At 42.9% G+C, this 27,501-nt stretch overlaps 1 protein-coding gene across 2 annotated transcripts in view; it reads left to right on the top strand.

The window, feature by feature from the left end:
• The window catches only part of GPC6 (glypican 6), a 1,097,888-nt gene extending 1,076,308 nt beyond the window's left edge, over nt 1–21,580 (top strand). For both annotated transcript variants that reach the window (XM_059144890.1, XM_059144891.1), the window contains 2 exons: nt 13,316–13,491; nt 17,135–21,580. In XM_059144890.1, the coding sequence (XP_059000873.1) occupies nt 13,316–13,491; nt 17,135–17,337 (379 nt within the window). In that variant the 3' untranslated portion in view covers nt 17,338–21,580. The remainder of the gene's footprint in view (nt 1–13,315; nt 13,492–17,134) is intronic.
• Nucleotides 21,581–27,501: the final 5,921 nt, after the last annotated feature.

The raw sequence follows: 27,501 nt of genomic DNA, 5'->3' as shown, positions 1-27,501 counted from the left end.
TATACAAAAGGAAAGATAAAGAAATGTTGCAGGTGGGGAGTGAGGAGGGGACTAGATACCCTTAGGGAAAAAAATGGGAAGTTGACGACCATTAAAGTTAGTGTTAGGGGAGTCCGGGGTTAGCCAAATTCCTCATTGTGCAGATCTGGAACCCAGGATGGGGAACCATTAGTCTAAGGTTGCCCAACCAGCAAGGATGAAAGCTGGAAATCTCCCAAGTCCTAGCCCAGTATTCTTTTCATATCCATATCCTCCTGCCTCTAAATGAAGGTTAGAACAAATGAAACAGATCTTTAGCTCTATAAAAGATGTAGTGAATCTACATTCATTCATTCAGTTCCTCCAACCATCAGCAATGCTGTTAAGCACTCCCTCTGCCCCAGCACTCTGCAAGACTCCGTGCTTTAAGTACTCTCTGATGGCAGTGCTGTCCGCCCACCTATGAGAAGTACAGTGGCTGCAGAGAGGACTTCAAGGGCTGCGCTGTCGCACTGTAGGCTTGGGAAAGGATGGCATCCGTGGAGAACCACCCAGATCAGTGCTTAGGGCCCACATTTGATTTTATCCTATGTCAATGGAAACCCATTATGGAAATTTATGCAGGTGGCTGAAATTATCAAATGCAGGGCAATAAAATTATTTGCAAAGATATTCCAGAATCTAACCCAGTATACTATTATTTTTTAAATGAGGCTGGCCAATATTTCTAACTCAAATTATATTCCCATTGAAAAATTAAAATTTTATCATTTCTTTTAGTTCCTTTTTTTAAAAATTCTTCCACTGCCACGAAATCTTAACAACTTTATATTTAATAGCATAGTCAGTAGATAACCAGTGAAGACTCACCGAATTAAATTTAACTGAAGCTTTCTTCTCATTCTCACCCAAATATTAATCGATCTAGGAACACGTGAGAGAAGTTTTTTCAATTCCACTGACCTATTTTGTAGATTGAAAAATCCACTTATAATGCAGGTCATAACCTATTTTTCCCTCCATTTGAAGTATGGCTTTTCAGATAATAGGCCTTCTTAAAATTTGGGATCTTTGTTAAAAAAAAAAAAAGAAAGAAAGAGGTCATTCGTTTCAAAGAACAAGAACCTCGACTTAACAGAAAAATTCTATCAACAAGTGTTTATGGACTGTGAAACAGAGGGGCCCCTTAGCATGACTAGAGCTTGTCACGGTCTGGAGTTCCTAACTCAAGCCTGCGTCACGAGACCACCGACTGCCCAGACAGTTCTTCCTCCCTTTATGTCTTAGCCACCGGACTCCTGCAGCCACCTTCTCCCAGGCACCCCCACTCCCATCGCTCTCTCCTCCCACCTAAGTATTTGATCTGGCTTGTCTTCCAACACCCACATGTCTCCCTGCTATTTCCTGAATGCTACCCCACAGCTCGTTACCATACTTCGTGGATTCAGGAGCATACCTGTTTCATGTGTTCACATATCTGAAGTCAAAATGACTCCTACCAGGGATATGTCCAGGGGTATCGTCTTTTCCCAAAGAGCCATAACTAAATGAAAGGCACCTGTTGATAGTGACTTTAAACAGAAAGAGCAGAATGACCATAGAGGTGCCCGCTGTGGTGGAGAGGGCCAAGGGGCTGGGAGCAGTGGCTTCTCTAGAATAAGGATCTGCCTCAAGTTCCTGCTCCCACCATCAGCCATGGCTGGTAGAGCTCCCTCTGCTTCAGGAGCTATGCAGGTCTGGAAACAGGAGGGGAGCTCGAGGGAAGAGACTGTGCCCTTCTGGGGGGAAATTGCAGGTATGCTGATGACTTAGCAGCATTGACGTCTCCATTCTGTCAAAAAGACTTGTCAGGAGCAGCTCTTTCCTGCTTCCCTTCCCCTTGCCAATCTACCGGGACAACTTAAAGACCAATGCAATTACATCTATGAAAATTCCCACTCTGTTTTGACAATAGGGCTTTGGGAAACCCATTTGGGAAACAGCATTTCCCAAATGTTAACATGCAGGCTACAGTCTTGGGGAGCTTGTGAAAAGGGCAGATTCCGGCTCTGTAAGTCTGGGGTGGGAGTCGAGATTCTGCATTTCTAACAAGCTTCCAGAACATGCAGCGGTTGAGGATTTGGGGACCACACCTGGAGCAGTAAGGCTCTAAGACCAAGTTGCTAAGTGCAGCGCATAACGCCAGACGCCCAGTGGAACACACTTACACTTCAAAAAAGGATTCATTGCTCATCGGAAATTCAGATATAACCAGCAATCCCGTCCTTTTATCTGGCAGCCCTAGTTTAAGCTGCTATTAACATGTAAGATACACCCCTTCTCAGTTCCCACACACGCAGGGAGCGTGTTACAATTTATGGCTTTCCCTCGACCTCCACGCATACCCTGATGCTTCCTTGAATGGGGCTTTCCTTAGATGAAAAACAACAGCAACTGGGCTGAGGAGGTCACGTGGCATATGTATACCCTCAGCCCCTAAAGGGAACCGGAACACAGGCTAGGTGGAAGCCGCCTTAACAATGAATTGCTTAGGCTTCGCATATGCATCAAGAGAGAATTTTAAGTTGGAAATTCTGCACCCCTTTTCCAACGCAGGGTCTTGTCCGCATAAACCTCTGGTCTCAGCTGGGATGCCTGGGGGGGTTAAGGATGGGTCCTTGAATTCCCTGGCCAGGGCTTGGCTTAGTTAATGCCTTAGCTCGGGCTGCAAACAAACATACCAGAGTCTGGGTGTCTTCAACAGAAACTGATTTCTCATGGTCTGGAAGTTCTAAGTCCAAGATCAGGGGTAAATAGGCTTGGGTTGCAGTAACAGCCCTTTTCCTGGCTTGTGAACAGCCCCTCTTCTCTGCCACGTGAGGACAGAGAGAGGAGAGTTCTAATCCTTTCTTCTTCTAAGGGCACTAACTTCATGGGGGTGGGGGCTCTACCTTCACCTTCACCTACAACTAATTACTTCCTCAAAGCCCCACCTCCTAATACCATCACATTGGGAATTAGGGCTTCAACATATGGATCTTGCGAGGGGAGGATATAAATTCTGTCTACAACAGTTAGCACTCAGATTCGCATCCTCTGCTATCAGAACAGCCAATAAGGAACGTTCTTCAGAATTCTTAGCAGTGTCTGCCAGTCAAGGAAAGCAGCCTAGGAGGCCTCCTCAGTGACCAGCAGGAAAGTAAGTTTGCAAGGTTAACTTCTCGCCTGTCTCACTGATGTAAGCAAATTCTTAGAGAGAAATGAAAGAAGACACAGCAACTTCGACTCAACTCAGACAAATCAGAATCGAAAGGAAGCTAGTAAGTAACGGACGGGGGAGTTGATAATAATCTAGAAAGCCAAGGGGGGGAATGAAAGCAGGGCAGTGTGGGTTACAAGTCTAGACCTCCTAACACACCCAGGGCGAACCCAGAGACACTAGAAGGACATGTGCAGCCATCCGTCACCCCTGAGAAGGGCACTGTGGGCAGCCAGGTGGCTGGGATGGGCTGTGGGTAGGGAGCGGGAGAAGAATGACAAGATGCAGGCAGGAAAGCACGGGCTCCAAAGGAGAGCCAGCTTGTATAAGGTTAGTGTATGCGGGTTAGAGCTTGGGCAGATAACAGCCACCGAAAAAATAAAACCCTCCCGTTGTTCCTATAGGCTCTTACGTTTGGGCTCCTATAGAGGCAGATTCTTGCTTTTCGAGGCCATAACTATGTCAAATTACATCATTACAGTCCTTAAGGATTGTTTCCTCTTCCCTAAAACCACGGGGTGGGGGGTGGGCGCGGAATGGGGTAAAGAGGAAGGACGAACATGGGCGGTGATGGGACAGGCGGGAAGAGCGCGCTGAAAGCACCCTGTGACCGGTCAATTTCAACAGCACGTGGATCTTGTGACGGGACACACGTGGTCCCGATGTCTCAGATTTCTTCAGTGATTTCCAGATTCCTACCCCTCCCATAAAACCGGCCAGCAGCTTCCGGCATCCACTCCTCCATAAGCCAAGTGTCTAGCCCTCACCATGTCCTTTCTTCCGAATGCCTTCTGGGGGGAGTCCAGCAGGACACAGGCTGAGGGCGAGGGTTAATCAGATGGGTTGGAAACAGCGAGTTTGCAGGGAGCCTCTGCTGGTTTTCAAGGCCCTCGAGCCTCACAGAAACAACTGGGTCCCCGAGGAAATCTTTCCTTGGGCCAGGAGGTAAATACAGTAAATTGCAAGAAATAGGAAAAGTAGAAAAATCTAGGAAGTACATCAGTCCCTCTCAGCAGCCACCGAGTGGATTGACTAAGCAAAGAAGCCGTAAGTCATGACTGGGTACATCTGAGCAGATGGAAGAGGGTGGAAATGATGCATGGTGTTGAGAAATCTGTCAAAGACAGGGACTTGGTGGAGCTGGCAGGACAATATTGTTTTAGTCTGATTGCAGAATATGTCCCAAAGCACTCTGGCTGCAGTTTAGAGAACTGTAAAGGAGCTGATGTACACCCAGCCAGGCAGCCGCATTCAGGAAGGTAGGAATCCGTTTGGGAAGGCACTAGAAGCTGTCAGAGCAGCATTCTTGGGGCACATCTTTCCATTCTGTGCACATGTGGGAGGGAAGAGCCCTGGAAGGCTGCTGTCCTGCAGGAGAGGGAGGCTTCGTGCACTCCTGCAAGTGGGGAAAGTCCAGCCATCGGAAGTAGGAAAGAAGGGTGTCACAGTCAACAACTCAGCACCCCGGAGCTGGCTCCTTGGGTCTTTTGTCCCATCCACTTTGTAGTTTGCTGCCTCCAGTTCTACAAAGAAAGGATGGATAAGGGGGATCCTGCCAAGGAGTGAGGAGGCCAAGTCAAAGAGTTTAGCTTCTGCTCACTGCGGCAACCAATGGGCTGTGTGTCCTCCAGGGGTCCCCAAACCATTTCATGCCATGCGCTCTCCAGCTGGAGGAAAGCCACAACAAATCATTCTCTCTACAGGAGTCCAGGCTTTACAAGTCCAAATTCCACTGCCCTCAGCCGCTCCTAAGAAACAAGTTTGGCATCCAAAGGCCCATGTTAACAACTTCATTTTTATAAGAATGCATTGCATAGTGTGTTAGATTTTTCAAGCATTTTCATATACCTTAGCTTAATATGGTAGCTTATAAAACAACATAATATTATTCATATAAATATACAAATATATATATATATATATATATATATATATATATATATATACACACATATATATATATATTCTCATAAAGTAGTTAAGAAGCTTGCCCATGATCACCCTGCTGGGTCTCAGAGAATCTCATGTTCCTGGGTCAGTCTCTCACCTTTGACCATATTATAGGGTCACATCCCATTGAAGTGCCTATCACAGGTAACTCCAGCTTAACTGTCTTGAAGAATGTATAAATCCACAGTATGCTTTGAGTAATTCCATTTTCCAGTCACACATACCCCCAAAAAAAGGAAAGGGAAAAAGTAACCTATATCAAAATTTTTTTAATTTAATTTTATTTTTTCAGTGTTCCAAGATTCATTGTTTATGCACCACACCCAGTGCTCCATGCAATATGTGCCCTCCTTAATACCCACCACCAGGCTCACCCAACTCCCTACCCCCTCCCCTCCAAAACCCTCAGTTTGTTTCTTAGAGTTCACAGTCTCTCATGGTTCATCTCCCCCTCTGATTTCCCCCAACTCACTTTTCCTTTCCTTCTCCTTATGTCCTCCGTGTTATTTCTTATGCTCCACAAATAAGTGAAACCATATGATAATTGACTCTCCGTGCTTGACTTACTTCACTCAGCATAATCTCCTCCAGCCCCATTCATGTTGATACAAAAGTTGAGTATTCATCCTTTCTGATGGCTGAGTAATATTCTATTGTATATATGGACCATATCTTCTTCATCCATCTGTCTTTTAAAGGGCATCTTGGTTCTCTCCACAGTTTGGCTATTGTGGACATTGCATCTATGAACATTGGGGTACATATGGCCTTTCTTTTCACTACATATGTATCTTTGGGGTAAATACCCAGTAGTGCCATTGCAGGGTCATAGGGTAGCTCTATTTTTAATTGTTTGAGGAATCTCCACACTGTTTTCCAAAGTGGCTGCACCAACTTGCATTCCCACCAACAGTGTAAGAGGGTTCCCCTTTCTCCAAATCCTCTCCAACACTTGTTTCCTGCCTTGTTAATCTTTGCTATTCTAACTGGCATAAGGTGGTATCTCAATGTGGTTTTAATTTGAATCTCCCTGATGGCTAATGATGATGAACACCTTTTCATGTGTCTCTTGGTCATTTGTAGGTCTCCTTTGGAGAAGTGTCTGTTCATGTCTTCTGCCCATTTTTTGACATGATTCTCTGGTTTTTGTGTGTGGAGTTTGAGGAGTTCTTTATAGATCTTGGATATCAGCCCTTAGAAAAGTTACACTTAAAAGTGTTTTTTTTTTTTTTTAAATTGTGGTAAAATATACATAATGTCAAATGTAACACTGTTACCACCTTTAAAGATACAGTTCAGCGGCCGGTGGGTATATTGGCATTACCGTTCACCATCACCAACAATCCATCCACGGAACTTTTTCATCTTTCTAAACTGAAACTCTGAATCCATTAAAGACTCAGTCCTCACTCCTCCCTGTCCCCACCTCCCGGCAACCACAGTTCTTTCCTGTCTCTATGACTCTGACTCCTCTAGTTAACCTCATGTAAGTGAAATTGTACAATATCTGTCTTTTTGTGTCTGGATGATTTCACTTTGCCTGTCTTCAAGGTCCATTCATGTGGTAGCACGAGTCAGAATTTTCTTCCTTTTCAAGGTTGGATGTACTATCTGGACATACCACGTTTAGGAACCTGTGCATTCATCAGTGGACACAGCGGTCGCATCCACTTTTGGCAATTGTAAATAATTCCATCATGAACGGAAGTGCACAAATACCTGTTCTGATACTTACTTTCAATTCTTTGGGGTTAAGAATTCCAGAAACAGAATTGCTAGATCGTATGGTAAGTCTAACTTTAATTCTTTGAAGAACTGCCATAGTGTTTTCCAGAGCGCTGCATCATTTTACATTCCCTTTAGCGACCACAAGAGTTCCAGTTTCTCCGTGTTCCCAAACCTGTTGATGGTAGCATGTTCGGTTAGGGACACCTGCCATGCTGGCCTGGGCACATATCACTCATAGCAAGCCCTCTAGACATTTCCCCCAAGCAGGGCGTCCTACTTATGACCAGGTTGGCTTTTGTGGTTCTTGTTATGATCACGGGATGCACTTCAGCAGGAAACCATCAGGGAATCTTGAGGAATAAGATTTATGACTCAGGGGACCTGGAGGGCTCATGGCAGGCTCAGTGACCACATAGCAAGATCAGGAGTCCCAGAGACAGCCTGGGGCTTTGCCTTTCTCCAGGTCAAGTGTAGGGTGCCAGAAATTTCTCAGATTCACTGCCAATTGGCTGATGTCCTAATACAAAACCTAAGAGTAGGAATTGGGCCATGGGAAAGGAGATGTGGGACAGTCAGGCAGCCCCAGGTTTTCCAGGGCTTTCTGAAAGGGGCCCCTTCTGGGTGGAAACAGCCTAGTTTCTTCTCTGGCTCTTCCACGAGTGGCCGTGTCAGGTGGCCGCCGATGCGTTAGCTCAAGATGCTGTCTTTGAAATGGAGGTCCGTGCAATCAGAAGCTTAATGCTGGGGACTTAGACTCCACTCTATGTCCCTACCAACACTTGTCATTTTGTTTAGTTTTGTTTTCAAATAATAGCTACTCTAACAGGTGTGAAGTCTAGAACTTCAATTTTTAAAAAGCTTGGGAAAGAAGTTATGGGTACCACAAGCTCACAGTCCCTTATTTGAGATATTTGAGACCATCCATGTTTCAGATTTCAGACTCCTTTTTGATTTTTAGAAAGTCTTCCCAGGGCTGATACTATACATTACATAATAATATTCCCAGTGGGTGATGTCTGGGATTGTAACTCACAATCAACCACATTCAATTTCTGCAGCAAGATATATTGCTAATCCCACCAAGTGGGAAAAATGAGAGCTCTGATTAGCCTCATTTTGGATCAGATCAAGTTTTGTTAACAAGAGGAGTGTAAGAAAGAAAAGAAAAGAAAAAAAAAAACCTTTGGAAAACTTCTTAAATTTTGGAACTGCAGATAAGAAATTTGGGAACTGTATTACTGTCGTACTTCTTAGATTAGTAAAACTCTCCCACGGGAAGGAATGAGTATGTAGCTTAGAATTGGAAATTGCTGGAGAGACATGTATTGAATGCAGCTCATTTGGGCAACAAGCAGGATGGAATCTGCTTTGCATTCTCTGCTCAGTGTGCCTTGAGGCAGGAGCAGTAGGAAGAAGCATCTGTCACCTTAAAACAAACCCAAGGCAGCACCTGGGGACCCCATGTCTCCCCATTCCTGCCTCAGCTTCCACCTGGACTCCTGTCAACCCCACTGGGCACCACCAGGCTACCCTTCCTTACAGGTGTCTCACTTTTCAGACTTTTACTGGCTTTTAAATGCCATTAGATTGTGCGTGTCCCTTTCTCCCACTGTGCAGCTCCTTCTGTCAGAGCAGCCACCGGCATTAATGAGGTGGTAAGAAATACAGACTACAGATAGGTCAACACGTCTGTCCCCCCGGCAGACACATTCAACTAACAACTGAAAGGAGTGATTTAAAAAAAAAAAAAAAAAAAAAAAAAAAGATTTTATTTATTTATTTGACAGGAAAAAGAGAGAGAGACCACAAGTAGGCAGAGAGGCAGGCAGGCGGGGGCGGGGAAGCAGACTCTTTGCTGAGCAGAGAGCCTGATGCAGGGCTCGATCCCAGGACCCTGAAATCATGACCTGAGCAGAAGGCATTGAGCCACCCAGGGGCCCTGAAAGGAGTGATTTTGAGTGGTGACAATGACACACATGGTGCCTGGTCGGGGGAACTTCCTGGGGTGTCGGGTGACGGGAAGATGACAGAAGATGTCAACTCCAGCAGTGAGAGTCCCCAGCACAGAGCCTGCAGCCACTCAGGAGGTTGAACATTTAAGTCCCCCCCACCCCCCAGTTCCTACAGGACTTACCGCCCTGATCAGCTGTAACATGTGGATGTAATCAAGGAAGCCTATGTCCACGATATGAAATTAGATGCTGTCTCAGTCCATGCAAGCTGCTGTAACAAAATACCACATCTGAGTAGCTTAGGAACTGGAGGCTGGAAGTCTAAGTTCGTCAGCGTGAGAGCCTGGTCTGGTGAGAGCCCTCTTTCGGGTTGCAGATTTTTCCACTTTTCATTGTGTCCTCACACGATGCAAGGGCTAACCTAGCCCTTCGTGTCTCTTTTCTGAGCCCTCATGCCCAGATTCTCTCCCAGACATCTCACCTCCTGAAACCATTCCCTTGGGCATTGGATTTTCAACCTGTAAACTTGAGGGGAACACAAACATTCAGCCCCTAACAGATGTGAAGAAAAGTAATTCTGCAAAACTACTGAAAGTCTAGCTCCTATACCTCTCTTGCAGATTAGAAGGTAGCCAGAACGGGCTTATGGATGGGTTCAGAATGTTCATGGATGGCTCCCTTCACAACGCTGAGCATGAACCGTTGACGAACATGACACCCCATTCAACCTTCCAATCTGTGCTCATTTCTGGGTTCTCCCTGCCCCTGATAAATGTGCATCCAGCCTGGGAAGCTGGCTTCTCTGTGCTGAGATCCTGCTTCCTTCCCGTGTCTCCCCAAACTGTAATGGTACAAACACAGAACACCATCGGGCCAAGAAGCCGATGCAAAGTCTAATAAACAATAGCAGGGGCTCAAAGAGGCCTCCGTGTCTTCAGGACACGAGCATTATACAAAGAGACCAAACACGAGTCCTGGGCTTCTACAGATCCCTCAAGCTGCCTTTTGGATATCCATAGAAGTGGCCTCGGGGTGTACCTCTGGAGTGACAAGATGGCCATTCTCTTTCTCAACTGTGCTTGCGGTTTAAGTTTCCATATTGTCTCTAAAGTTACCCTTTGAGTACAGCGTTTCCATATTGTCTCTAAAGTTACCCTTTGAGTACAGCGAAAGGAGAAAAGGTTCCTGAGGACACGGGTGCATTGTTCCTTGTTTTTATTGCAGGCAGCCGAGCATCAGTGGGCACAGTTAGAGGCTGGGTGGATTTGGCAGTCTCTTATTGTTCCTGGATGCTCAGACTCCCAGGGGCAGCATTCCCATGTAAGCTCTCGCAGTCGGCTTCTGATAAATGAGTCTCGGCGAGCCGTGCAGTGCGCGCAGCATCTGAAAGAAACAAAGCCCTCCTCTGACCTGGCCTAGGTACAGCTGCAGGAATCATTGTCCAAGAGTCGAGGGGCCCTTCCAGCCACTCTCAACTCCCAGGTCAGCAAAGGCTAGCCCGCCCTCGCTGCTGCTCATACCAATGAGCTCTAGTAATTAAGTAGAGCTTGTGGATCCCAGTACATATAACTGATGTCAATAACAGTCAACCCAATGTCACGTTTTCGAAGTCAAGCCCAGAAGCCAACAAGAATGTATTAATGTATCAGCCATATTGAAAGACAGCGCAGAAGTTACGCTTTGTGGCAGCACTACAGAGAGACGGTCCTGTGACTTTTAAAAATTTCCATTAGAACATTTTTTATATTAAGGGCAGCAAATACTGTTAAGCTTTATGGAAAAGAATGTCCAATGCACTCTGTGTGTTTTATTATTCATTATGTGGGGAACGTGGTGAAGTCGATCTTATTTTAGATACAGATGAAGACAAGGGGCTTGTTCTGAGGACCTCTGATTTAAAGTGGATAAACCAATTCATACACAAATACATCATGCCTAAGATTTCAATAACTGAAAAATGGCTTAAATATAAAAATCTCTGTACGTTTCCATTTCTTCTTTGGGAGGCTGATGGATAGAGAGCCTTCAGTTTCCAGAACATGGAAAATAACCCACAGAAGGGGAAGAATTGTAAACATAAGCATACTGTACAAGTATAGGTAAATAGGAAAGCCAACATAGAGGAATGGGGTTTTCTCAGCTTGCAAACCATCATAGTAAACGCAGTAGAAGGATGATGATATAGCTCTAGGTGGGGCTGTCCCCGGCTGGTCGGGTCCCTGTTCTGGATGTTCTGATTTCCCTTGAGATCCACCCCTCATCCCTCCACCTGGGTCTATGCCCTGAACGAGTATCTCTGCAAACTCCATCCACTGGGTCCTCTGGCCCACTGTCTTCCATTGGCTTCCGCTGGGAGGCTGCAGAAGGAGGTATGAGGGAAGTCAGGGTATCATTCCCTCACTCCCTCCCTGACAGGCCTTGGTTTGGCTGTTGCTGTGTCATTTGGTTGCTCGCTGAGACTTCAATTCCTGTGCATAACTGGGGACCCTTCCTTCCCCTCCGGCCCTCCTGCTATGGCCAGTCTTGGGGTTCTCGCGCTGGTTTCCCTGTTCTCACCTTCGTAAGTTGTCTCTCCTTGCAAACTCTCTTTATTACCTTTTTGCGGGTACCATCTGTTTCTTACCAGGACACAGACAAATAAAGTACCTTTGTAAGAATTAGAAAAAGACACCCAGATGGGTACCTGAAGGTTCATTATACAGTTGCCTATGCTTTGGTATGCATTGAAATTTTTGAAAATAAAACAAATAGAACAAAAAGAAAAGAAAATTGTGTCCCTTCGGGTGAATGGTGCCCTGCAGGGACATCGCTTTGTGGGCAGAGAATTCAAGCTGGATCTCAGCCCAACTCCCTCCCTCGGCGGGTGACTTTGTGCACTGCACCAAAAAAAGCCCAGATGAACATGGCAGCCCTCCAAAAGGATGCATAGGTCCCTAAAAGCTGGAAAATATCTTCAAGACAAAGCCAAGATTGACCTGGGTCTTTAAGGATATTTGGGACTTGAATTTGAAAGTGCATTTCAGGCAAGGAAAGCCTGCGGGACAGGTAAATATAAGCTGTGTACAGGCTTTAGATTCTGCAGGGCAAGATGGGCCCCTTGGAGGGATGGTTGCAGCCTAAGAAAGTAGAGACAGGATGGAAATGGGCTCTGACTGCCGAGCTATAAAATGTGAACTGTCATTTGTCATCAATCAGGCGGTACGGTGCACAGTTTGGACACGTGGGCTCTAAAACTAGACCTGTTGGGCTCAGATCGTGGTTTTGCCATCCATTAATGCCACGACTTTGCACCGTTACCCATCCTCTCTCAGCCTCAGTGTCCTCTTTTGCAAAATGGATATACAATAGCACATAGCTCTTGGATTCACTAGGGGGCTGAATTCTAAAATACACGTGAAGTGCTTATCACAGGGCCTGAGGGTATATATAGTCAGGAGATATCCGCTACTATCACCAAGTTTTCCAACAGAAGAGTCATATGATGAAAGCCATAGCTCATGAAGAGTCGTCAGATCATGGGTGCAGGATGCGTTGGGAAGGAAGATGCAGGTCCCAAAGTCGGTGTGAGGCCGCTGTGCCCTCTGCACTCCGGGAGAGCCACAGGAAATGAGATAGAAGCATCGGGTGCAGGGACTTCTGGGAGAAGGAGAGAAGAGGGCTGTGACTGGGCGGGTCGTTAGCATGAGGGGTCAGAGGCGGCTCTAGGCACTTTCCCACCATCTATAGTCTCCACTGGTATAAACGCACACAGGCAGATTGGGCAGTTGGCTTCGAAGGACTGACAGTCCTAAAATTTCAGTACAAGTTAAAAGAATATGAATCTAAATTTGCCAGTCATAAGAATTAAAGATTCATTAGATTTTATCCTTCTGTTTTGCCCAATATCAAATATTGTTACATGCGGTGACAAAACAAAAACCCTAATGGGCACCTCAGACTTTCCAGGGCTCACTGGCTACACCTCGAATTGCCAAAGGTGGTTTTTTATATCCAGAAGTTTCTTCTGATTCAAGTCAGAGGTAAGGCCTCCTCAGCTGAGGGAGAGCATCCTCGTACAAGAGAATTCTCTAAGATCATGCGTGATTTACAAGTTCAATTCTCAGCAAAATTAACCAGAGAGCTGAGGAAGCTAGCAAGCCCTTGACTTCAGTATCTACCATTTGGGCTAGAGGAGGAAAGTAGTTAATTTTAAGAAACAATTTCTTTAAGTCCCCATTTGAACATTCATTCATTGGCAAGCCTCCCTACAAATTCAGTGCCATTTTATGAAGCACCCCGAAACCATCTTTTTAGCCACAGCTCCCTCTGAGAAAAGTTATTCCTTGTTTTCACTTTTTGGTCTTTCTTTGCAGGAATCGAGCTCCATTGTACGGATGTCCTGGCCCTCCGTCAGAGACAGCACAGCACAGTCTGGTACCGGGCCCCTCCTGCCTCATGCTAATCTGTTCTCTTCCTGTCGGCCTCGCAGATACTTGCCTGAGATCATGAACGATGGGCTGACCAACCAGATTAACAACCCTGAGGTTGACGTGGACATCACACGACCCGACACGTTCATCAGGCAGCAGATCATGGCTCTACGTGTGATGACCAACAAACTAAAGAACGCGTACAATGGCAATGACGTCAACTTCCAGGACACGAGTAAGGAAGTCTTTACGGGTACCAGTAACCTCCACAGTGAGAAATAGGTTGTCGATGATACCCCACTTTTTCTTCAAGAGCAGTGTGCACCTTTAATCTTGTGTCCTGCTTCCCCGGTCTGCAGAGCTATTAATAGTCCTTTGGACAGAGAGCTCTGACCCACAAAGGACAGAGAGCTCTGATTCTACTAAAATCATAACTGGTATTAAGGAATAGTTTCACTGGATTACATTTGGCGCTTCCCAAGCTAACTTTGGGTCTCCTCTGCCAGGTGATCTATTCTTGGTCAAGCCACGAAGCAATGTTCTCATCTTCTCCTTCGCCCATCATCATTTATATCTCTGCCCCAAACTCTTGTCCTCTCCCCCAGCCACGAAAAGAAGAATGTTCTGAAGCTTCCTCAGACAAGGCGGGGCAGGAATCTCAGTTTTATCACTTACTGTCTGGGGTCCTAAGCAAACTATTTCTTGAGTCTTAGATTTCTCTTCCATAGAATGAGAAGCATTCTAGCCTGTGAGGCTGGGTCTTCGGGAAGTTCATTTGGGGCCATTTGTGAAGGACCCAAGATAAAATCTCATGTGCTCTGGATTCAACTGTGTGAGCTGCCCCTCTGTTCAGTCCCTCATGTGCATGAGCCATGGACATTCGTATCAGACATATTGACAGAAATAACGAAATGCCAGTGCAGTAGGACCCATGACTAGTATATTAGCCCCCACAAAATATCAGAAGTGATTGGAAAGACTATTAAGTGAGTGTTAAATGAAATCTGGGGGTTGTGTAAGTGGCTTTAGGATGCATAACTATACAAATTGGGGAGACTTCGCTTTATGGTTTTGGGATTTTTTTTTTTAAAGATATGTATCCCTACACAGAGTTCTTGGGAAAAGATTTCTTGAACATAAGTTGTGCAGTCACCAGCGAGTCTGTAATTTGGTCACTGAAGCAAAAGATGATGCTTGTGTGCTTGAATTAATGAGATAGAAAGAAACAAGTTCCAGATGGAAGACATTAAGTCATCCAAGTCTTAGCCATCAGCCTACCAAGTTGTCCCCTGCAGAAAATTTTTAGTACTTCATTCCATTTTAAATAACTCAAAAATTAATTTTCTAAATGCAGGATAATTGCCAACCCAGTAGACTTTATTGCTGTCACATTTCTCCTATTATTTCTCCTCTTCACGAAACCTCGTCTTCCCTCTTCAGAAGAGAACCTTCCACGAGGGCCTTTGCTGCTTCTCCCCTGCGCACTCCTTAGTTTTGCTCTTCTGAGAGCAGCATTGTCCTCTCTCTCTCATGAAATGCTTTATTATCTGGAGAATGACTATAGGAATAAATAATTCAAGATAATGTAAGAATTAGTTGAGGTTGGCCTTGGTTCTCTCTTCTCTCTGACCTAAAAATGTTATATACATGTCAGTCTGCAAAGCTTAGGGAATGTCCTTGAGGAGAGATCGTGCTCCACTTCCCCCCACAAGAAAAATAAAAATTAACAACATTTAAGAGCCTCACTTAGCTCTAACCCAAGCCCTGTATTTGGTCCCTTATTTTAGGACAGTGTCTACCCTATAAACTATTATCACATCTTACAGCCATCATCACTGTTCCTGCCTTTGGCATTTTAAAAAATCACCCCTGAAACTCCAGCCTTTCTGATTCCTTTTCAGAAAGAGACAGGGCCATTATTTTCCTCAGCTGGAATCTCCTGTCATTATTTGCTTACCACAGTTTTAATATTCTAAATCACTTTAATAATATCTTTGTAAAGGTTATATTACTTCTTGTTCATAATACCAGTGTTAAGAACAATTCCCTCAGCAGTTCTGGTATCTCTGAATTTAATTAATGGGCATTTTCCCCCTTGTAAAGGCCACTAACGATAAATCCGAGAAAATGTTAAGAACCTGCTGTAGTGTATTCAAGGGATCTTACCTGATATTTAGATGTCCTGTTAAAAAAAAGAAGAAGAAGAATTGTGTTGAGCTGTGTCTTGCTTATTCAGGGGGACAGTAGAGGAGACCCTGCATTACTTCGGCCTCACGTGACATCTAGTGCCCAAGATGGCGCCAGAATTCTGGGGGGCACGCAACAAGCCCATCCTTGTTTCAGGCCAACAGGGAGGAATTTAGGTCTATTGAATGAATCTTTGAGCAAGTGGAGGAAATAGTAAATTGTCATTACCAGGTTTATAGTTTCCTCATTCCTCCCAGGCACATTATTTCCGTTGTAACTCCTAACCATCCTGTGAAACATATAGGAACACTCTCATTTTTACAGCTGAGGAATCAGAGCCACCGTTCACCTAAAGAAAACAGCTTGCCCTCGTTCACTTAAAGAAAAAAAAAAAATGGCAGGTTCAAATCTAGGTCCTTTTTGCTGTAGAAACCATATTTTTCCCCCATCAGGCATCATGGCAAGTGGTGGGTTTGGTGCCCTCATGCATTTCACCAGAATGGCTTCCTACATACTCTTCCTGTAAATGCTATTGTCTGCATCTGTTGAGATAAGGAAATGGACAGGAGTCGAGGAAGCTTCCCAAAGCACATTTAATTATTCAGCAAGTAACTTTCGTGCACCTGCTGCATGCCAGGGTCCGCTTAAGGCAATGGGGATCCAGAAGTGAGCGGTACACACCACACAAAGTCTCTACCCTCCACAAGTGTCCACTCTCACAGGGGACACAGGAAAACAAGCAAGTTAATACAACAATTGCAAATGGTGATAAGTTTTTTCACACAGCTAGAAATTGATGGAAACCAAACTGGGACCCAGGTCTGAGACCCAGGGTTTGTGAAACAGGAAGGAACCAAGCAGTAAGAGGTGGGACTAGAGCAAGCTTAGAAGTTTTCAAGCAGGAATGGCAAATGTTTTCTGTCAAAAGCCAGATATGCAATATGTTCAGCTTTGAACGCAGAATGAGACACTGCAGAAGCGGGGGCGGGGTTGGCCGTGTCCAGTATGATGCCTCCCACGGACACTGACGTGTCAATTTCGCACACACTCTACTCCTACATCACAAAATACAAGTTCTCATTCAATTTTTTTTTTAGCATTTGAAAATGTAAAAGCCATTCTTGGGTTATGGCCCCAGCAAATACAACGAGCTGGTCACAGTTGCCAACCCCAGGGGTCAGAGGGAGAAGTCGGTGGAGACAGAGCTCGTCCTCACTCTTAGAGGAGAACAAAGGTGGAAGCAAGGATCCACAAAGTCCTAATAATATGTGCCTTTCACCACTACACGCTCCTGTGGCTCAGACTGCCTACGTAGCCGTGTTCTTTTGCTTTAAACCTCATTTCAAAATCCTTGAGCAAAGCATGCTACCTGCTGACGGCAATGGCCTCAGGGTACCACAAGAGCGAGGGACGGAGTATCTTAAAGCAACTTCAACATTAGCCAGAATAAATGCCTCTCGAGTGCCAACATGGTAGGGATGGACCCTCATTGGGTCCAGAATGCATAGCTCTGTGTCTCAGACATTTATTCTGGTCGGCTCTGCCCACCCATCACAAACCTGCCCACTGACACTAGACCCGCTGGGGTGAGGGTCAGGAGGGTGGTGGGATGTCCCCTTCTACGACCAGACCCAAATCTGGTGACCTAGTCCTGGTCTAACTCTCTTTCTCAATGCACCCCCCACCCCCAGGCGATGAATCTAGCGGCTCCGGCAGCGGCAGCGGGTGCATGGATGACGTATGTCCCACGGAGTTTGAGTTCGTCACAACAGAGGCCCCCGCGGTGGACCCCGACCGGAGAGAGGTGGACTCTTCGGCAGCCCAGCTCGGCCCCTCCCTGCTCTCAGGATCTCTGGTCTGCGTCGTCCTGGCACTGCAGAGACTGTGCAGATAATCTTGGGTTTTTGGTCAGATAAAACTTCATTTTAGCTATCCGAATGGCCAACTCACTTCTTTTCTTACACTCTCGGACAATGGACCATGCCACAAAAACTTAATGTTTTCTATGAGAAGAGACAGGACTGCACTCTGCCTCCCTTTCTGTTTGCCCAAAGAGTACTGGGTGCCAGACTGGACTGCTTCCTCTTTCCTTCCGCTCTCTGTGGGGACCTTGTTTATTCTAGAGAATTCTTACTCAAATCTTTCGTACCAGGAGATTTTCTTACCTTCATTTGCTTTTATGCTGCAGAAGTAAGTAAAGGAATCTCGCGTTGTGAGTTTTTTTTTTTCTTTTTCCCGTTTAAAAAAAGAAGAAAAAGGCAGGAAGAAAATAATTTTCCTTGTAAATCAGGCCAAACCCCCCAAGACAACTGCATTTTCAACAAAGTAGCCAACAAGAGAGAAAAACAAAAGAGCTTTAACACTGTTAAGTTCAGCATCGCCCGCCGACTCCCAGTGTAAGCTTTTCTGTGATAAATCAGGTTTATGAAATGCTTTGGGGGAGAAAGTTTGAGATTTTTTTTTTTTTTAATGTGGTGAAAATACAGTGTTGTCTTGGCGGAACCATCTTGCACTCTAGCCACACAATACCAAACTGATTTGCGAGTACCAATACTAAATTTATAACTCCATCATTCATAGGAGAGTAAAATTGCCACGACCCAGCACCTCTCTCTCATCTTGCCCAATGTCAATTACAATGATGGCACCATTTTCCTTAATTCTCTTAGTGTCTGTCCCCTGTATCCAAGTGGCACAGATTTTTCTTTCCATCTCCAGGGACTAGTGGATGTTCCCATCCATTCATCTTCCTTAAGGATCTGAATTGGAAATAATCTTCAGTGATACAATGGCTTTGCTTTAGTCACAGGTTGGACATTGATTTGACACTTCTGCTCCTGTGCTCATTACTGTCTCAGAATAAGAGCTCTTTTGATGAACTTAGAAGCAATTAGATCCATAAGTGAGTTTTCATATTTAACAGTTTGCTTTGTGTCAGTTGGTTTCTGCATCACAAGGGCATTCTCTTACAAAATAACTCACAACAAAAACTATCAAGTCAAAAAAAAAATATATATATATATAGTATTGACATGGAGATTTCTTTCACTTTTTTAGTCTTAGTATGATCATCTATTTTTATATCTCTATATATATAAATCACAGATTTTAACTTCTTAATTCCAAGCTCAGGGTTGACACACCTTTGTAATGAAAATGTTTTGTCAACCACCTCTTCTTGTTTTGTGCTGCTCAGAGAAGGGATTCCTCAACAATCTGTGAGCACCAAGAATCAAGAAAGAGAACTTTTTACGTATCTAACTGTCCGTTTCTTAAAAGTTTGCCAGGGCACACCCTTTTTTGCATGAGCGTGCTTTGTCCTGGGTACTCCAGATGGTACCGAGCTCGCGGGGGGAGCCATGGGCATGCAGGACTGTCCTGGTAATGGAAACCATAGAATGTGGTGTACGTGCAAAACCGTTGCTTCCACGGACGCCTTCAGCTTAGGATTCCCGCTTGGCACTTGGACATGGGACCTAACTCAAGAGGCCACTTTAGAGCCACAAGTCTAACTGACCCTCCAAGTGTACCAAAGCCAGGCCTTATGCTCCCCGTGGTAGATAGAAGCAAAATAAACCAAACTGGGGCTTTATTCACACAATTGGCTCTCCATGTGTTTCTTGGTTTTGATGATGATCTGGGGTTGAGAAAAGTAATGTTTCAAGACACCACCATATGCCAGTCACATTTTATTTAACCCATTGGCAGAAATAGCACGTAAATGGTATTTTTTTTCGATCTTCACTCTCATCAAAATTATAATTAGTTATTGATTTAGTCGTCACATTTAAGTAGAACACATGTGGCACAATAGTATTAAGTACATTTGAGCACTTTTGCAAAACTTCAAAGTATTTAGAAGCATCTATGGCTATTTGATGCCTATAAGAAGTAGGATTCTGAGAGACTTTATGGCATCTTTTCATTTAAATCTTCATGAAATTAACACCTAATCTTATTCAGCATTGCATACTTCTAGAAAACCATCCATTTCACCTCCAGACTTCAGCTTCCTATCACCAATCACTCAGAAAAGATCTCTATGGAGGACCAATCATTTATGTTGCCCATTTCATTGTTCAGGAATCAGTATTGTCTTTTCTCTAATAAATAAGGTGCAATACAAATTAAATCAATCTTAATTTTCTGGAATATTTGAGTAATAACTTATTTTTATGGCTTTAAACTCCAAGTCTTTCCTTTTATCAATAGTTCTGCATTGTCTTCTGTGAAATTGATCAGAATGCCTTGTTTCCTCTCTGCTTTCACCCCCAAAAGGCTTTGTGCAAGTGTATAAATACACATTATATTAATGAATGTGAACCCATGCTCCATATACACTAAACACACAGATAACATATACATGCCTGCTTCATGTGTCTCAACACCTTCATGATCGATATTACTCCTATTGGTGAGATACAGTGATCTGTACGAGCCAGGCAGAGAGCTGAAATGACTCTCAGTTAATGATGCCACAATATTCGTCCCCTGCATGGATGTGGTCAAAATATTATTCAAATTGTACTTCCTAGTTTTTATCATCATCCGACTATGTTGTATGATTTTCAGACCAATGTAACGTGAGACTTGTTTTCTCTCCTAAGGGATTTAGTCTAATCTAGTTAATCTAGTTATCCCATTTTGGTAAGTATTCCAACATTCCTCTTCTCCCCTGCCCCCTGCCACGTTAATTTCTCTCGTCTCAACATAGCGATTGGGGATGAAACGATGCTCCGTGATGTCTCCCAATCTGCCCTCATTTACTTTATGTCCCCTAAATTCTCTCATCACATCACAACCTCTGTTAGGAGTAGGGAGGAATGGGCTCACTGAAATCAGACACTAGAAATTGTTGGGTGACGCACATGACCGCAAACACTTAGCTTTATTGAAGTGCCTCTCTTTACATGTTCCTTAGTTATAATATGTATTTTTCTAACAGAAATACACGTCTGTAACTGGTGTATATTATACTTTGTATATGTTATAGCAAAAGCTAAACAGAGGCTAAAGTCTTTAGCAGAGAAGAATGAGTTGCAAATTCATGAGTTAGAGTTCTGCTTATGGTTCTGTTTCGAAGGGTAGCCATGACAGATTTCTGTCACCTTAATGACGGTCAAGGGGGTACTGTGACGACCGCCATCATAGAACAACGTTAGCTCTAGCAATCAGACTCTCTTACGGTGATTGACCCAGAGAAGTAACTGGTATTACCTGCTTTCATTGTAAGGGATAAGAAATACGACTTTGTCTACACTGAAAAACACTATTAAGTAGTAATTGTAAAAGTAACATTCTATAAATCAAACACATTGAAAATATTATTGGACACAGAACCCTGATATTTAATTTATATTCCCTGCTGCAGACATTAGCCTACTTTAATGCTTTAGCCATTACATACATGTTTTGGCTATACACTCAACACCAGCTAAGGTCCCCAAGGAGGAATAGAAACTTAGCAAATTCCTGAGTTATGATTCTTTTATTGCTTCTCTTTGCAAGGCTAATTATCAGGTGGTTTGATTAAAGGTGAAAGTATTAGCAAATGTAAGTTTTGACTTCTCCAAAACTTGCAGAAATACAATCTCGTTTTTATTTACTTACAGTCACTAATAGATCTGACTTTTAACTTAAAAGAGGGTGTCTGGGGGGAGTGGGGGGAACCGTTTAGCTTTGCCAAGAGAAGAGTAAAGGAGACCATGACTTAAACATTTGCAACATGTTCTCCTTGGTGGAGACATTAGCCAGTGTTTAGTTTCAGGCCAAGTTATACAAACAGAGTATTGATTTGTATGCATTCTGGAACCTTGCTGCGTCACGCTTTGCCATGGTGTGGGATTCAGCCTAGCCTGGGGCAATTTGAACCTCATTCAAAGTTGAATAGTTACTGGAATCTTTGACATTGCCTTGTAATGAGGTACTTCCATGAGAAGACACCTGAAGACGGATAACAGTGAGGTCTCTGTGTGCATATGCATAATATATATGCAGGAAAAAAAAATGTGTGCACCAATCAAACCTAAAATTTTATGTGACTGTCAAATGGATATTACTTGGGTTAAGATTTTTCATTTCTGATTTGGATAGAAAATTGCTATTAATCTTGTATTAAAATAGTTTTTAAAAATCTACCAGTGCCCTTTCTGCATTTTCTTAATTATTGTCATAGCTTACAGTTCAGAGTTTTTGAATTTCTCTTTGTTTGAGAGCTTTTTAGAAACTGCAATATTAAAAGAAAGAAAAAGAACCATAGATTAAATCAGCACCACTCTCCTAAATATCCTTGGCTTTTGAAATCATGAACTTTTAGAACTTTGGAACATTTAAGACCTTCCCAAATGTGTCTGGAGGATACTCTTTCTCCTTTTGTATTGGTTTCTTCTCAAAGATCAAATTTAGTGGCTTGAGAACTGATGTCAATACTTTAGCAATGAGGTGAGAAAAATAAGATAATATGTGAAAAGACTAACCATTTCCAAATTCAGCAAGTTGCGTTGACTTTTTTATTTCTGAAAGTTTCCATGCTATCAGGAATGTTAAATATTGTATGACATGATAAAGATTCATTTAACAGATATTTATTAAACTCCTACTCTGTACTTAACCTGCTCAAGGTGCTGATCACTGGTTATCAAAACCACCAGTTGGAAATGATTCATTCTCTACAACAATTAACCATGGTTACTACAAATACAACACTTATTTCAAGAATGCTCTTTTAAATAAAGGAAACCGTATAAATAAATTTATCAAGACTTACAATCTTTAACCATAAGCAATATTTTAATTTAGTTCACATTATTACTATTTTGATATCTAATGAGAAAAGTGATTTCTACAAAAGAATTAAGAAACTTTAGAATAATTCCATATAGAAAACCAGAATATAACAAATTTTATTTGGAATTTGACTGAACCCAATTTCACGGAAAGGAAAAACATTGAAATGGTCTTGGGAAAAAAAGTAATAATAATAAAACCACCACTGAGATTTTTATCAGGTAACAACAATATTTATTTTAATTTGCTCTTTCAATAAATGGGCTGAGGTATAGTCAAAATACACTCACAAATGTGAAAGATGGCATTAATTTTTGTAAAATACCCATTTGTTAAGTAGTGACAATTAGACATGGATTATTGTTTCTGGCTCACGAGCTAGAAAGATGAACCCACAAGTTTGTCCATTCAAGCAGACGTTCACAATTCATTTAGTGTGGATGCCTTTCCATTCCATAGACATATTTATTTGTTTACATAAACATGTGACCAAACATATTTCGTTGGCTCATAAATGGGGCGCACAGCGAAGCCAGGAGGAATTAGATGCCTGCCTTCATAGCTCGATTCAGGAGTTCATTCTCTTGTTTACCTCGAAACATAAAGTCGAGCAAGAAAATGGAAATTTTACCCTGTGAGGGCTCATGTTCAGAGAGAAGCAGAAAGACGAACAAACCGATTCAAGGCAAGCATTGGAGTGTTTACCCTAGACAAAGCCATCTGCTCTTCAGCGGGAAAAGAGCGTCTGTGAATTTAAAAAAAAAAAAAAAAGGAAAACTGACTTACGCAATAATAGTCATCCATTCTTTCAAAAGATGTGTGATGAGCAATAATTCTGGGTGTCAGAACAAGACACCAAGATTTCTGCTCTCAGACATCTTACATCCTGGTAGGGGAGAGACAGACAACACACAAGTAAATAATAAACAAGATGACATCAGAAAGAAGCGGTGCCATGAGGGAACTAATACAGGAAATGGTATAGGGACTAAGGGGAGAGCCTGTAAGAGAGGATCTCCAGGGGATACTCAAGCTGTGATCTCATGACAGGACGGAGACAGCCATGTGCAGACCTGGGTGCAGAGAACAAGCAAACACAAAGATTTCTGTGCAGGAATGGTTTGGGGATATTCGTATGTGACTGCGGACTAGTAAGTGAGCTGTGAGTGGTGGCAGAAGGGTGAAGAGCTAAATGGCAGCCATCTTAAGCTGAATGGCCAAAGTCATGATCCTTTACCACCTGGTAAAGCCAGAGCCCTAAAAGGCTTCATCCCTAAAGCAGCAGCCCTGTGGGTGGCACTTAGGAATATTTTAAGGCACCTTTTATCTAAGAACTAGGCTAAGATCTTTATCTTCTTGATCTTTATAGGATTTCTATGATGTAGGAAGAATAATGCCCACTTTATGCTGAATAAAATGAATCTCAGTGAGCTTAATTAACTTGCCTAGTCACCTAGGTGAGGCCAAAAGAACCGAGATCTGTAATAACTAGGCAGAAAAGTGGCAGTATGTAAGGATAATTTGGGTGTTTTATTAGAAGTACAAGAAAATTATCCAAGGGGTTCTGAGACTTGGCAACAAGTGTGGGAACAGGAATCCATTTATGTTTACTTGCACCGAGGTTATATATTAAAAGTTTATTCTGAGATGAAGTGCCATTTGGGGACATTCAGTTTGTTTGTTTGTTTGTTTTTTCTAAATTAAAATCCAAAGTAAATAAATTAGTGACTCCAGGTTCCTGCACAGTTTTGAACGTAAGGCCAGTGAGAACCAAAGTTTGGTGCTAAGGAGGAAGATAGGTAGCAAATCTGCTTTCCCTTTGTTTGTCGATTGGGCTTATGCATCACCTTCCCAGAAAGCGAGTCCTCCACATCCAATTCTCAGGGGTTCCTCCCATACATTAGCTTTCTCTATCAGTTATTTATCTGTTCAGATGGTCAAATAGACCCTAAACATAAACCAAAACAATCCAACAACTAGTCGGTTCAAACAGACCACTAGTTGTGCTGCTTTGTTGACCACACGGATGGCTGCAAGGTCTTGTGAAGTCTATGACATTGAAGATACAACCTAATCAAAGTCCTGGTGATCATGTTCACAGTTAAGACCAAAGCGCTGGGCACCTTGTGCCTTTCTTCCTCATGGAAGGAGGAAGAAAAACTCCTTTGTTGTTGGATCCCACCTCATGCCCCTTCCCCCCTTCCCTGAGAGAACTGGGGTTATTGATGACAGGTTTTCATCCCTCTTAGAAAGGTACTCTTTAGACATTTCATGAAGCTAGGCGAATGTCAAATCAGAGAAAAGTTTGTCTACAAAACTCTATTTCTCTTTCAAGATATTTACATATGTTTACATAAAGCATTTCACCCCAAAGGGCACTTTTAACTCATTTTCTTTCATAATCTTTTCCATACTTCCATGAAGTAGGCAGGAATTACTACCCTTATTTTACAGATCAGAGAAGCTACTGTGGTCTTCTCAGTAGGTCTACTCACCCTTTTCTCTTTTACTTTGTCTCACACCGAATCCACCCAAATCTTAAATGATCTGATGGAAATCATTTGGCCTTTTATCCGCCTCTTGCTAATTTACACAACCAGCCCAGTAGCTCAGCCACAGAAACCCATGTCTGGTAGGATGATACCCTAAACGGTCTTCCAATTCATCTCTTATCCTGAATCACAAGTTGTAAATTAGCACAGACTGAGTTCCTGCACATGAAAAATTAGATGTCCCCAAATTATATTAAGCCAAAGATATGTCACAGGAATGGCTTTATTAAAAGCTTGTTAGTGACATGGTACTGATTTTATTGCTTTTTATTTGAACCATTTCTTGTGAATGAGCACGTTAAGGCAAATTTTCTATGTCAAAGATAAGCCCAGGTTCTAAGCATTTGTTTGTTTTTGAGCTTAAGGATCTCTTTTTTTTTTAATGTAAAAGAGAAAATTTTATATTGAGTATTATGTCCACAGAGAGCATGAGTCATGAGGAAAGTACAAGCAAAATGATTTCTCTAGACTTTCTTTCATCTAAAATGTTTCTTCCTTTGAAGCAATCCTATGATATTTCCCCTCCTTGTACCTCATGAGCAGGGAGGCCGATATACCTTGAACGGAGGAGGTAAAATGAAGAAAGAGAAAAGAATAGAAATCCACTGCCATTTAAAAGACATGATACTTCCTACATTTATCCGACCATTCCTGAGCCTTCACTGTGTGTGTCCTTAAAAAAAAAAAATCCACAGAAAGTCCAACAAGCTATGAAAACATGCTCAACATCATTAACCAACAGGGAAATGAAAATCAAAACCACAATGAGCTACTACCTCATACCCAGTAGGATGGCCACTATCCAAAAAAATAAAAAAATAAAAATGGACGATAACAACATTGGTGAGGATGCAGGGAAGTTGGAACCCTTGTGCACTGTTGGTAGGAATGGAAAATGGTAGACCTGCCATGGAAAACACTGTGAAAGAAGAGTGTGATTTTTTCCTTAAAATAACTAAACATAGAGTTAACATATGACTCAGCAATACCAACCAGAATTGAGTGCAGGATCTTGAAGAGATATTAATACTCCCATGTTCACTGCAGCATTATTCACAATAACCAAGAGGTAGATGACACCTAGGTGACCCTCAATAGATAAATGAATAATTTAAAAAATTGAATGGGAAGAAATCAGAGAGGGAGACAAACCATGAGAGACTCCTGGCTCTGGGAAATAAATCAAGGGCTGCGGAGGTGGTTGGGGGGATGGAGTAACAGGGTGATGGGCACTACGGAGGGCACGTGATGTGATGAGCACTGGGTGTTACATACAACTGATGAATCATTGAACACTACATCTGAAACAATATGTTGGCTAACTAAATTTAAATTAAAAAGAAAGAAAGAAAGAAAAAGAAGAAAGTCCTGTCATATGCTACAACACAGATGAAACTTGAAGACGTTATGCCAAGTGAAATGGGTCAGTCGCAAAAAGATGAATAAGTAGCATGATTCTACTTTTATGCAGCATTTAACTCTGTCAGGCTCTTAGAAACAAGAAATAGAATGCTGGTTGCCAGGGGCTGGGGGAAGGGCGAAGGAGAGTGTTGCACAACGAACACAGGAGTTTGAGTTCTGCAAATGTTCTAAAGTTCTGTTGCGCAACAGTGCACGTAGAGTTACCACTACTGTTCTATACACTTAAAAATTACTAAGATGGTAAAATTTATGCTATGTATTTTTTTACCATAATAAAGATAAATAAGTAAATAAACCAGAATACTTACACCCTGTTCCCAAGAAGTGCAGGGTCTCGTATAAAGGGGGGAATACCAAACAAATTCATAGCGGCTGACTGTAAAAATCACTATAATGAGCGTGGTGCTAAGGGCTCCCAGCGAGCACCATGGGAGTGAAGAGACAATCAAAGGGGTGCTGTGGAAAGAGAACTGGTTAACAAAAGATAAAAGAAATGGGGGAAAAGAAAAAGAAATCACAGAGGAACTATGGTACGTTGAATGACTAAATATGAATACATACTCTTCTCCCTTCACGAGGTATAAATAAGAAGTCTGTACGTCCCAAATTGTCTGACACAGTCCAGTTATACCTGCTGTCTCAATACAACAATTAACAGTACCCCTGGTTTGAATGATAAATTATATGGTCGCCCCACATCTGAATAATGGCTGTCCACAAGATCAATGTACACATAAACGTGTATGACACCTTATAATTTTTCAAAATACCCATCCCGCTGAGGAAGTACTGGGTGAGGTTATGCACTACTAAACTTCTGATTTAAATCCACTCTGCCTACTTGTATCGAAAAACATCTGGAATCAGAATCGAAACTCAAAAGACAACTCTGATGTTGTCAAGGGTGCTGTATAATCCCAACTAGCAAATGTCCAGCCCTGAATACTAAGCAGCTTTCCTCTCAAAGTGGGCCATACTTGGAACAGGTGACTCCTCCTGCTTTTCAGCAATTTTGCTGGGTAGGCCAATTGGTGCTGGCCCAGAAGTTGTATTTTGGTCCCATTGGCTGCTGCTGGAAAGCCATGAGTTGAGGCACGTTTTTCCTCATTTGCCAATCTTAGCAGCTCCGTAACAGCTACAATCATTTTCTTCCATGTTTTTAGTCACAAGCACAAAGTCTTGACGTCTGTTGCTGACTTGGCCATCCAGATCAGCTTTCTCAAACTTCCTTCGGCCCCAGCGTGCAGAATGCGTGATAGTCACACCAAGTGGTACCAATAATTTCCTATGCTTTAAAT

The sequence above is a fragment of the Mustela lutreola genome, chromosome 13, assembly GCF_030435805.1.
Source record: "Mustela lutreola isolate mMusLut2 chromosome 13, mMusLut2.pri, whole genome shotgun sequence".
Classification (NCBI taxonomy): Eukaryota; Metazoa; Chordata; class Mammalia; order Carnivora; family Mustelidae; genus Mustela; species Mustela lutreola.
The sequence above is the reverse complement of the archived record's forward strand: the minus strand, read 5'-3'. Positions and strand labels throughout refer to the sequence as shown.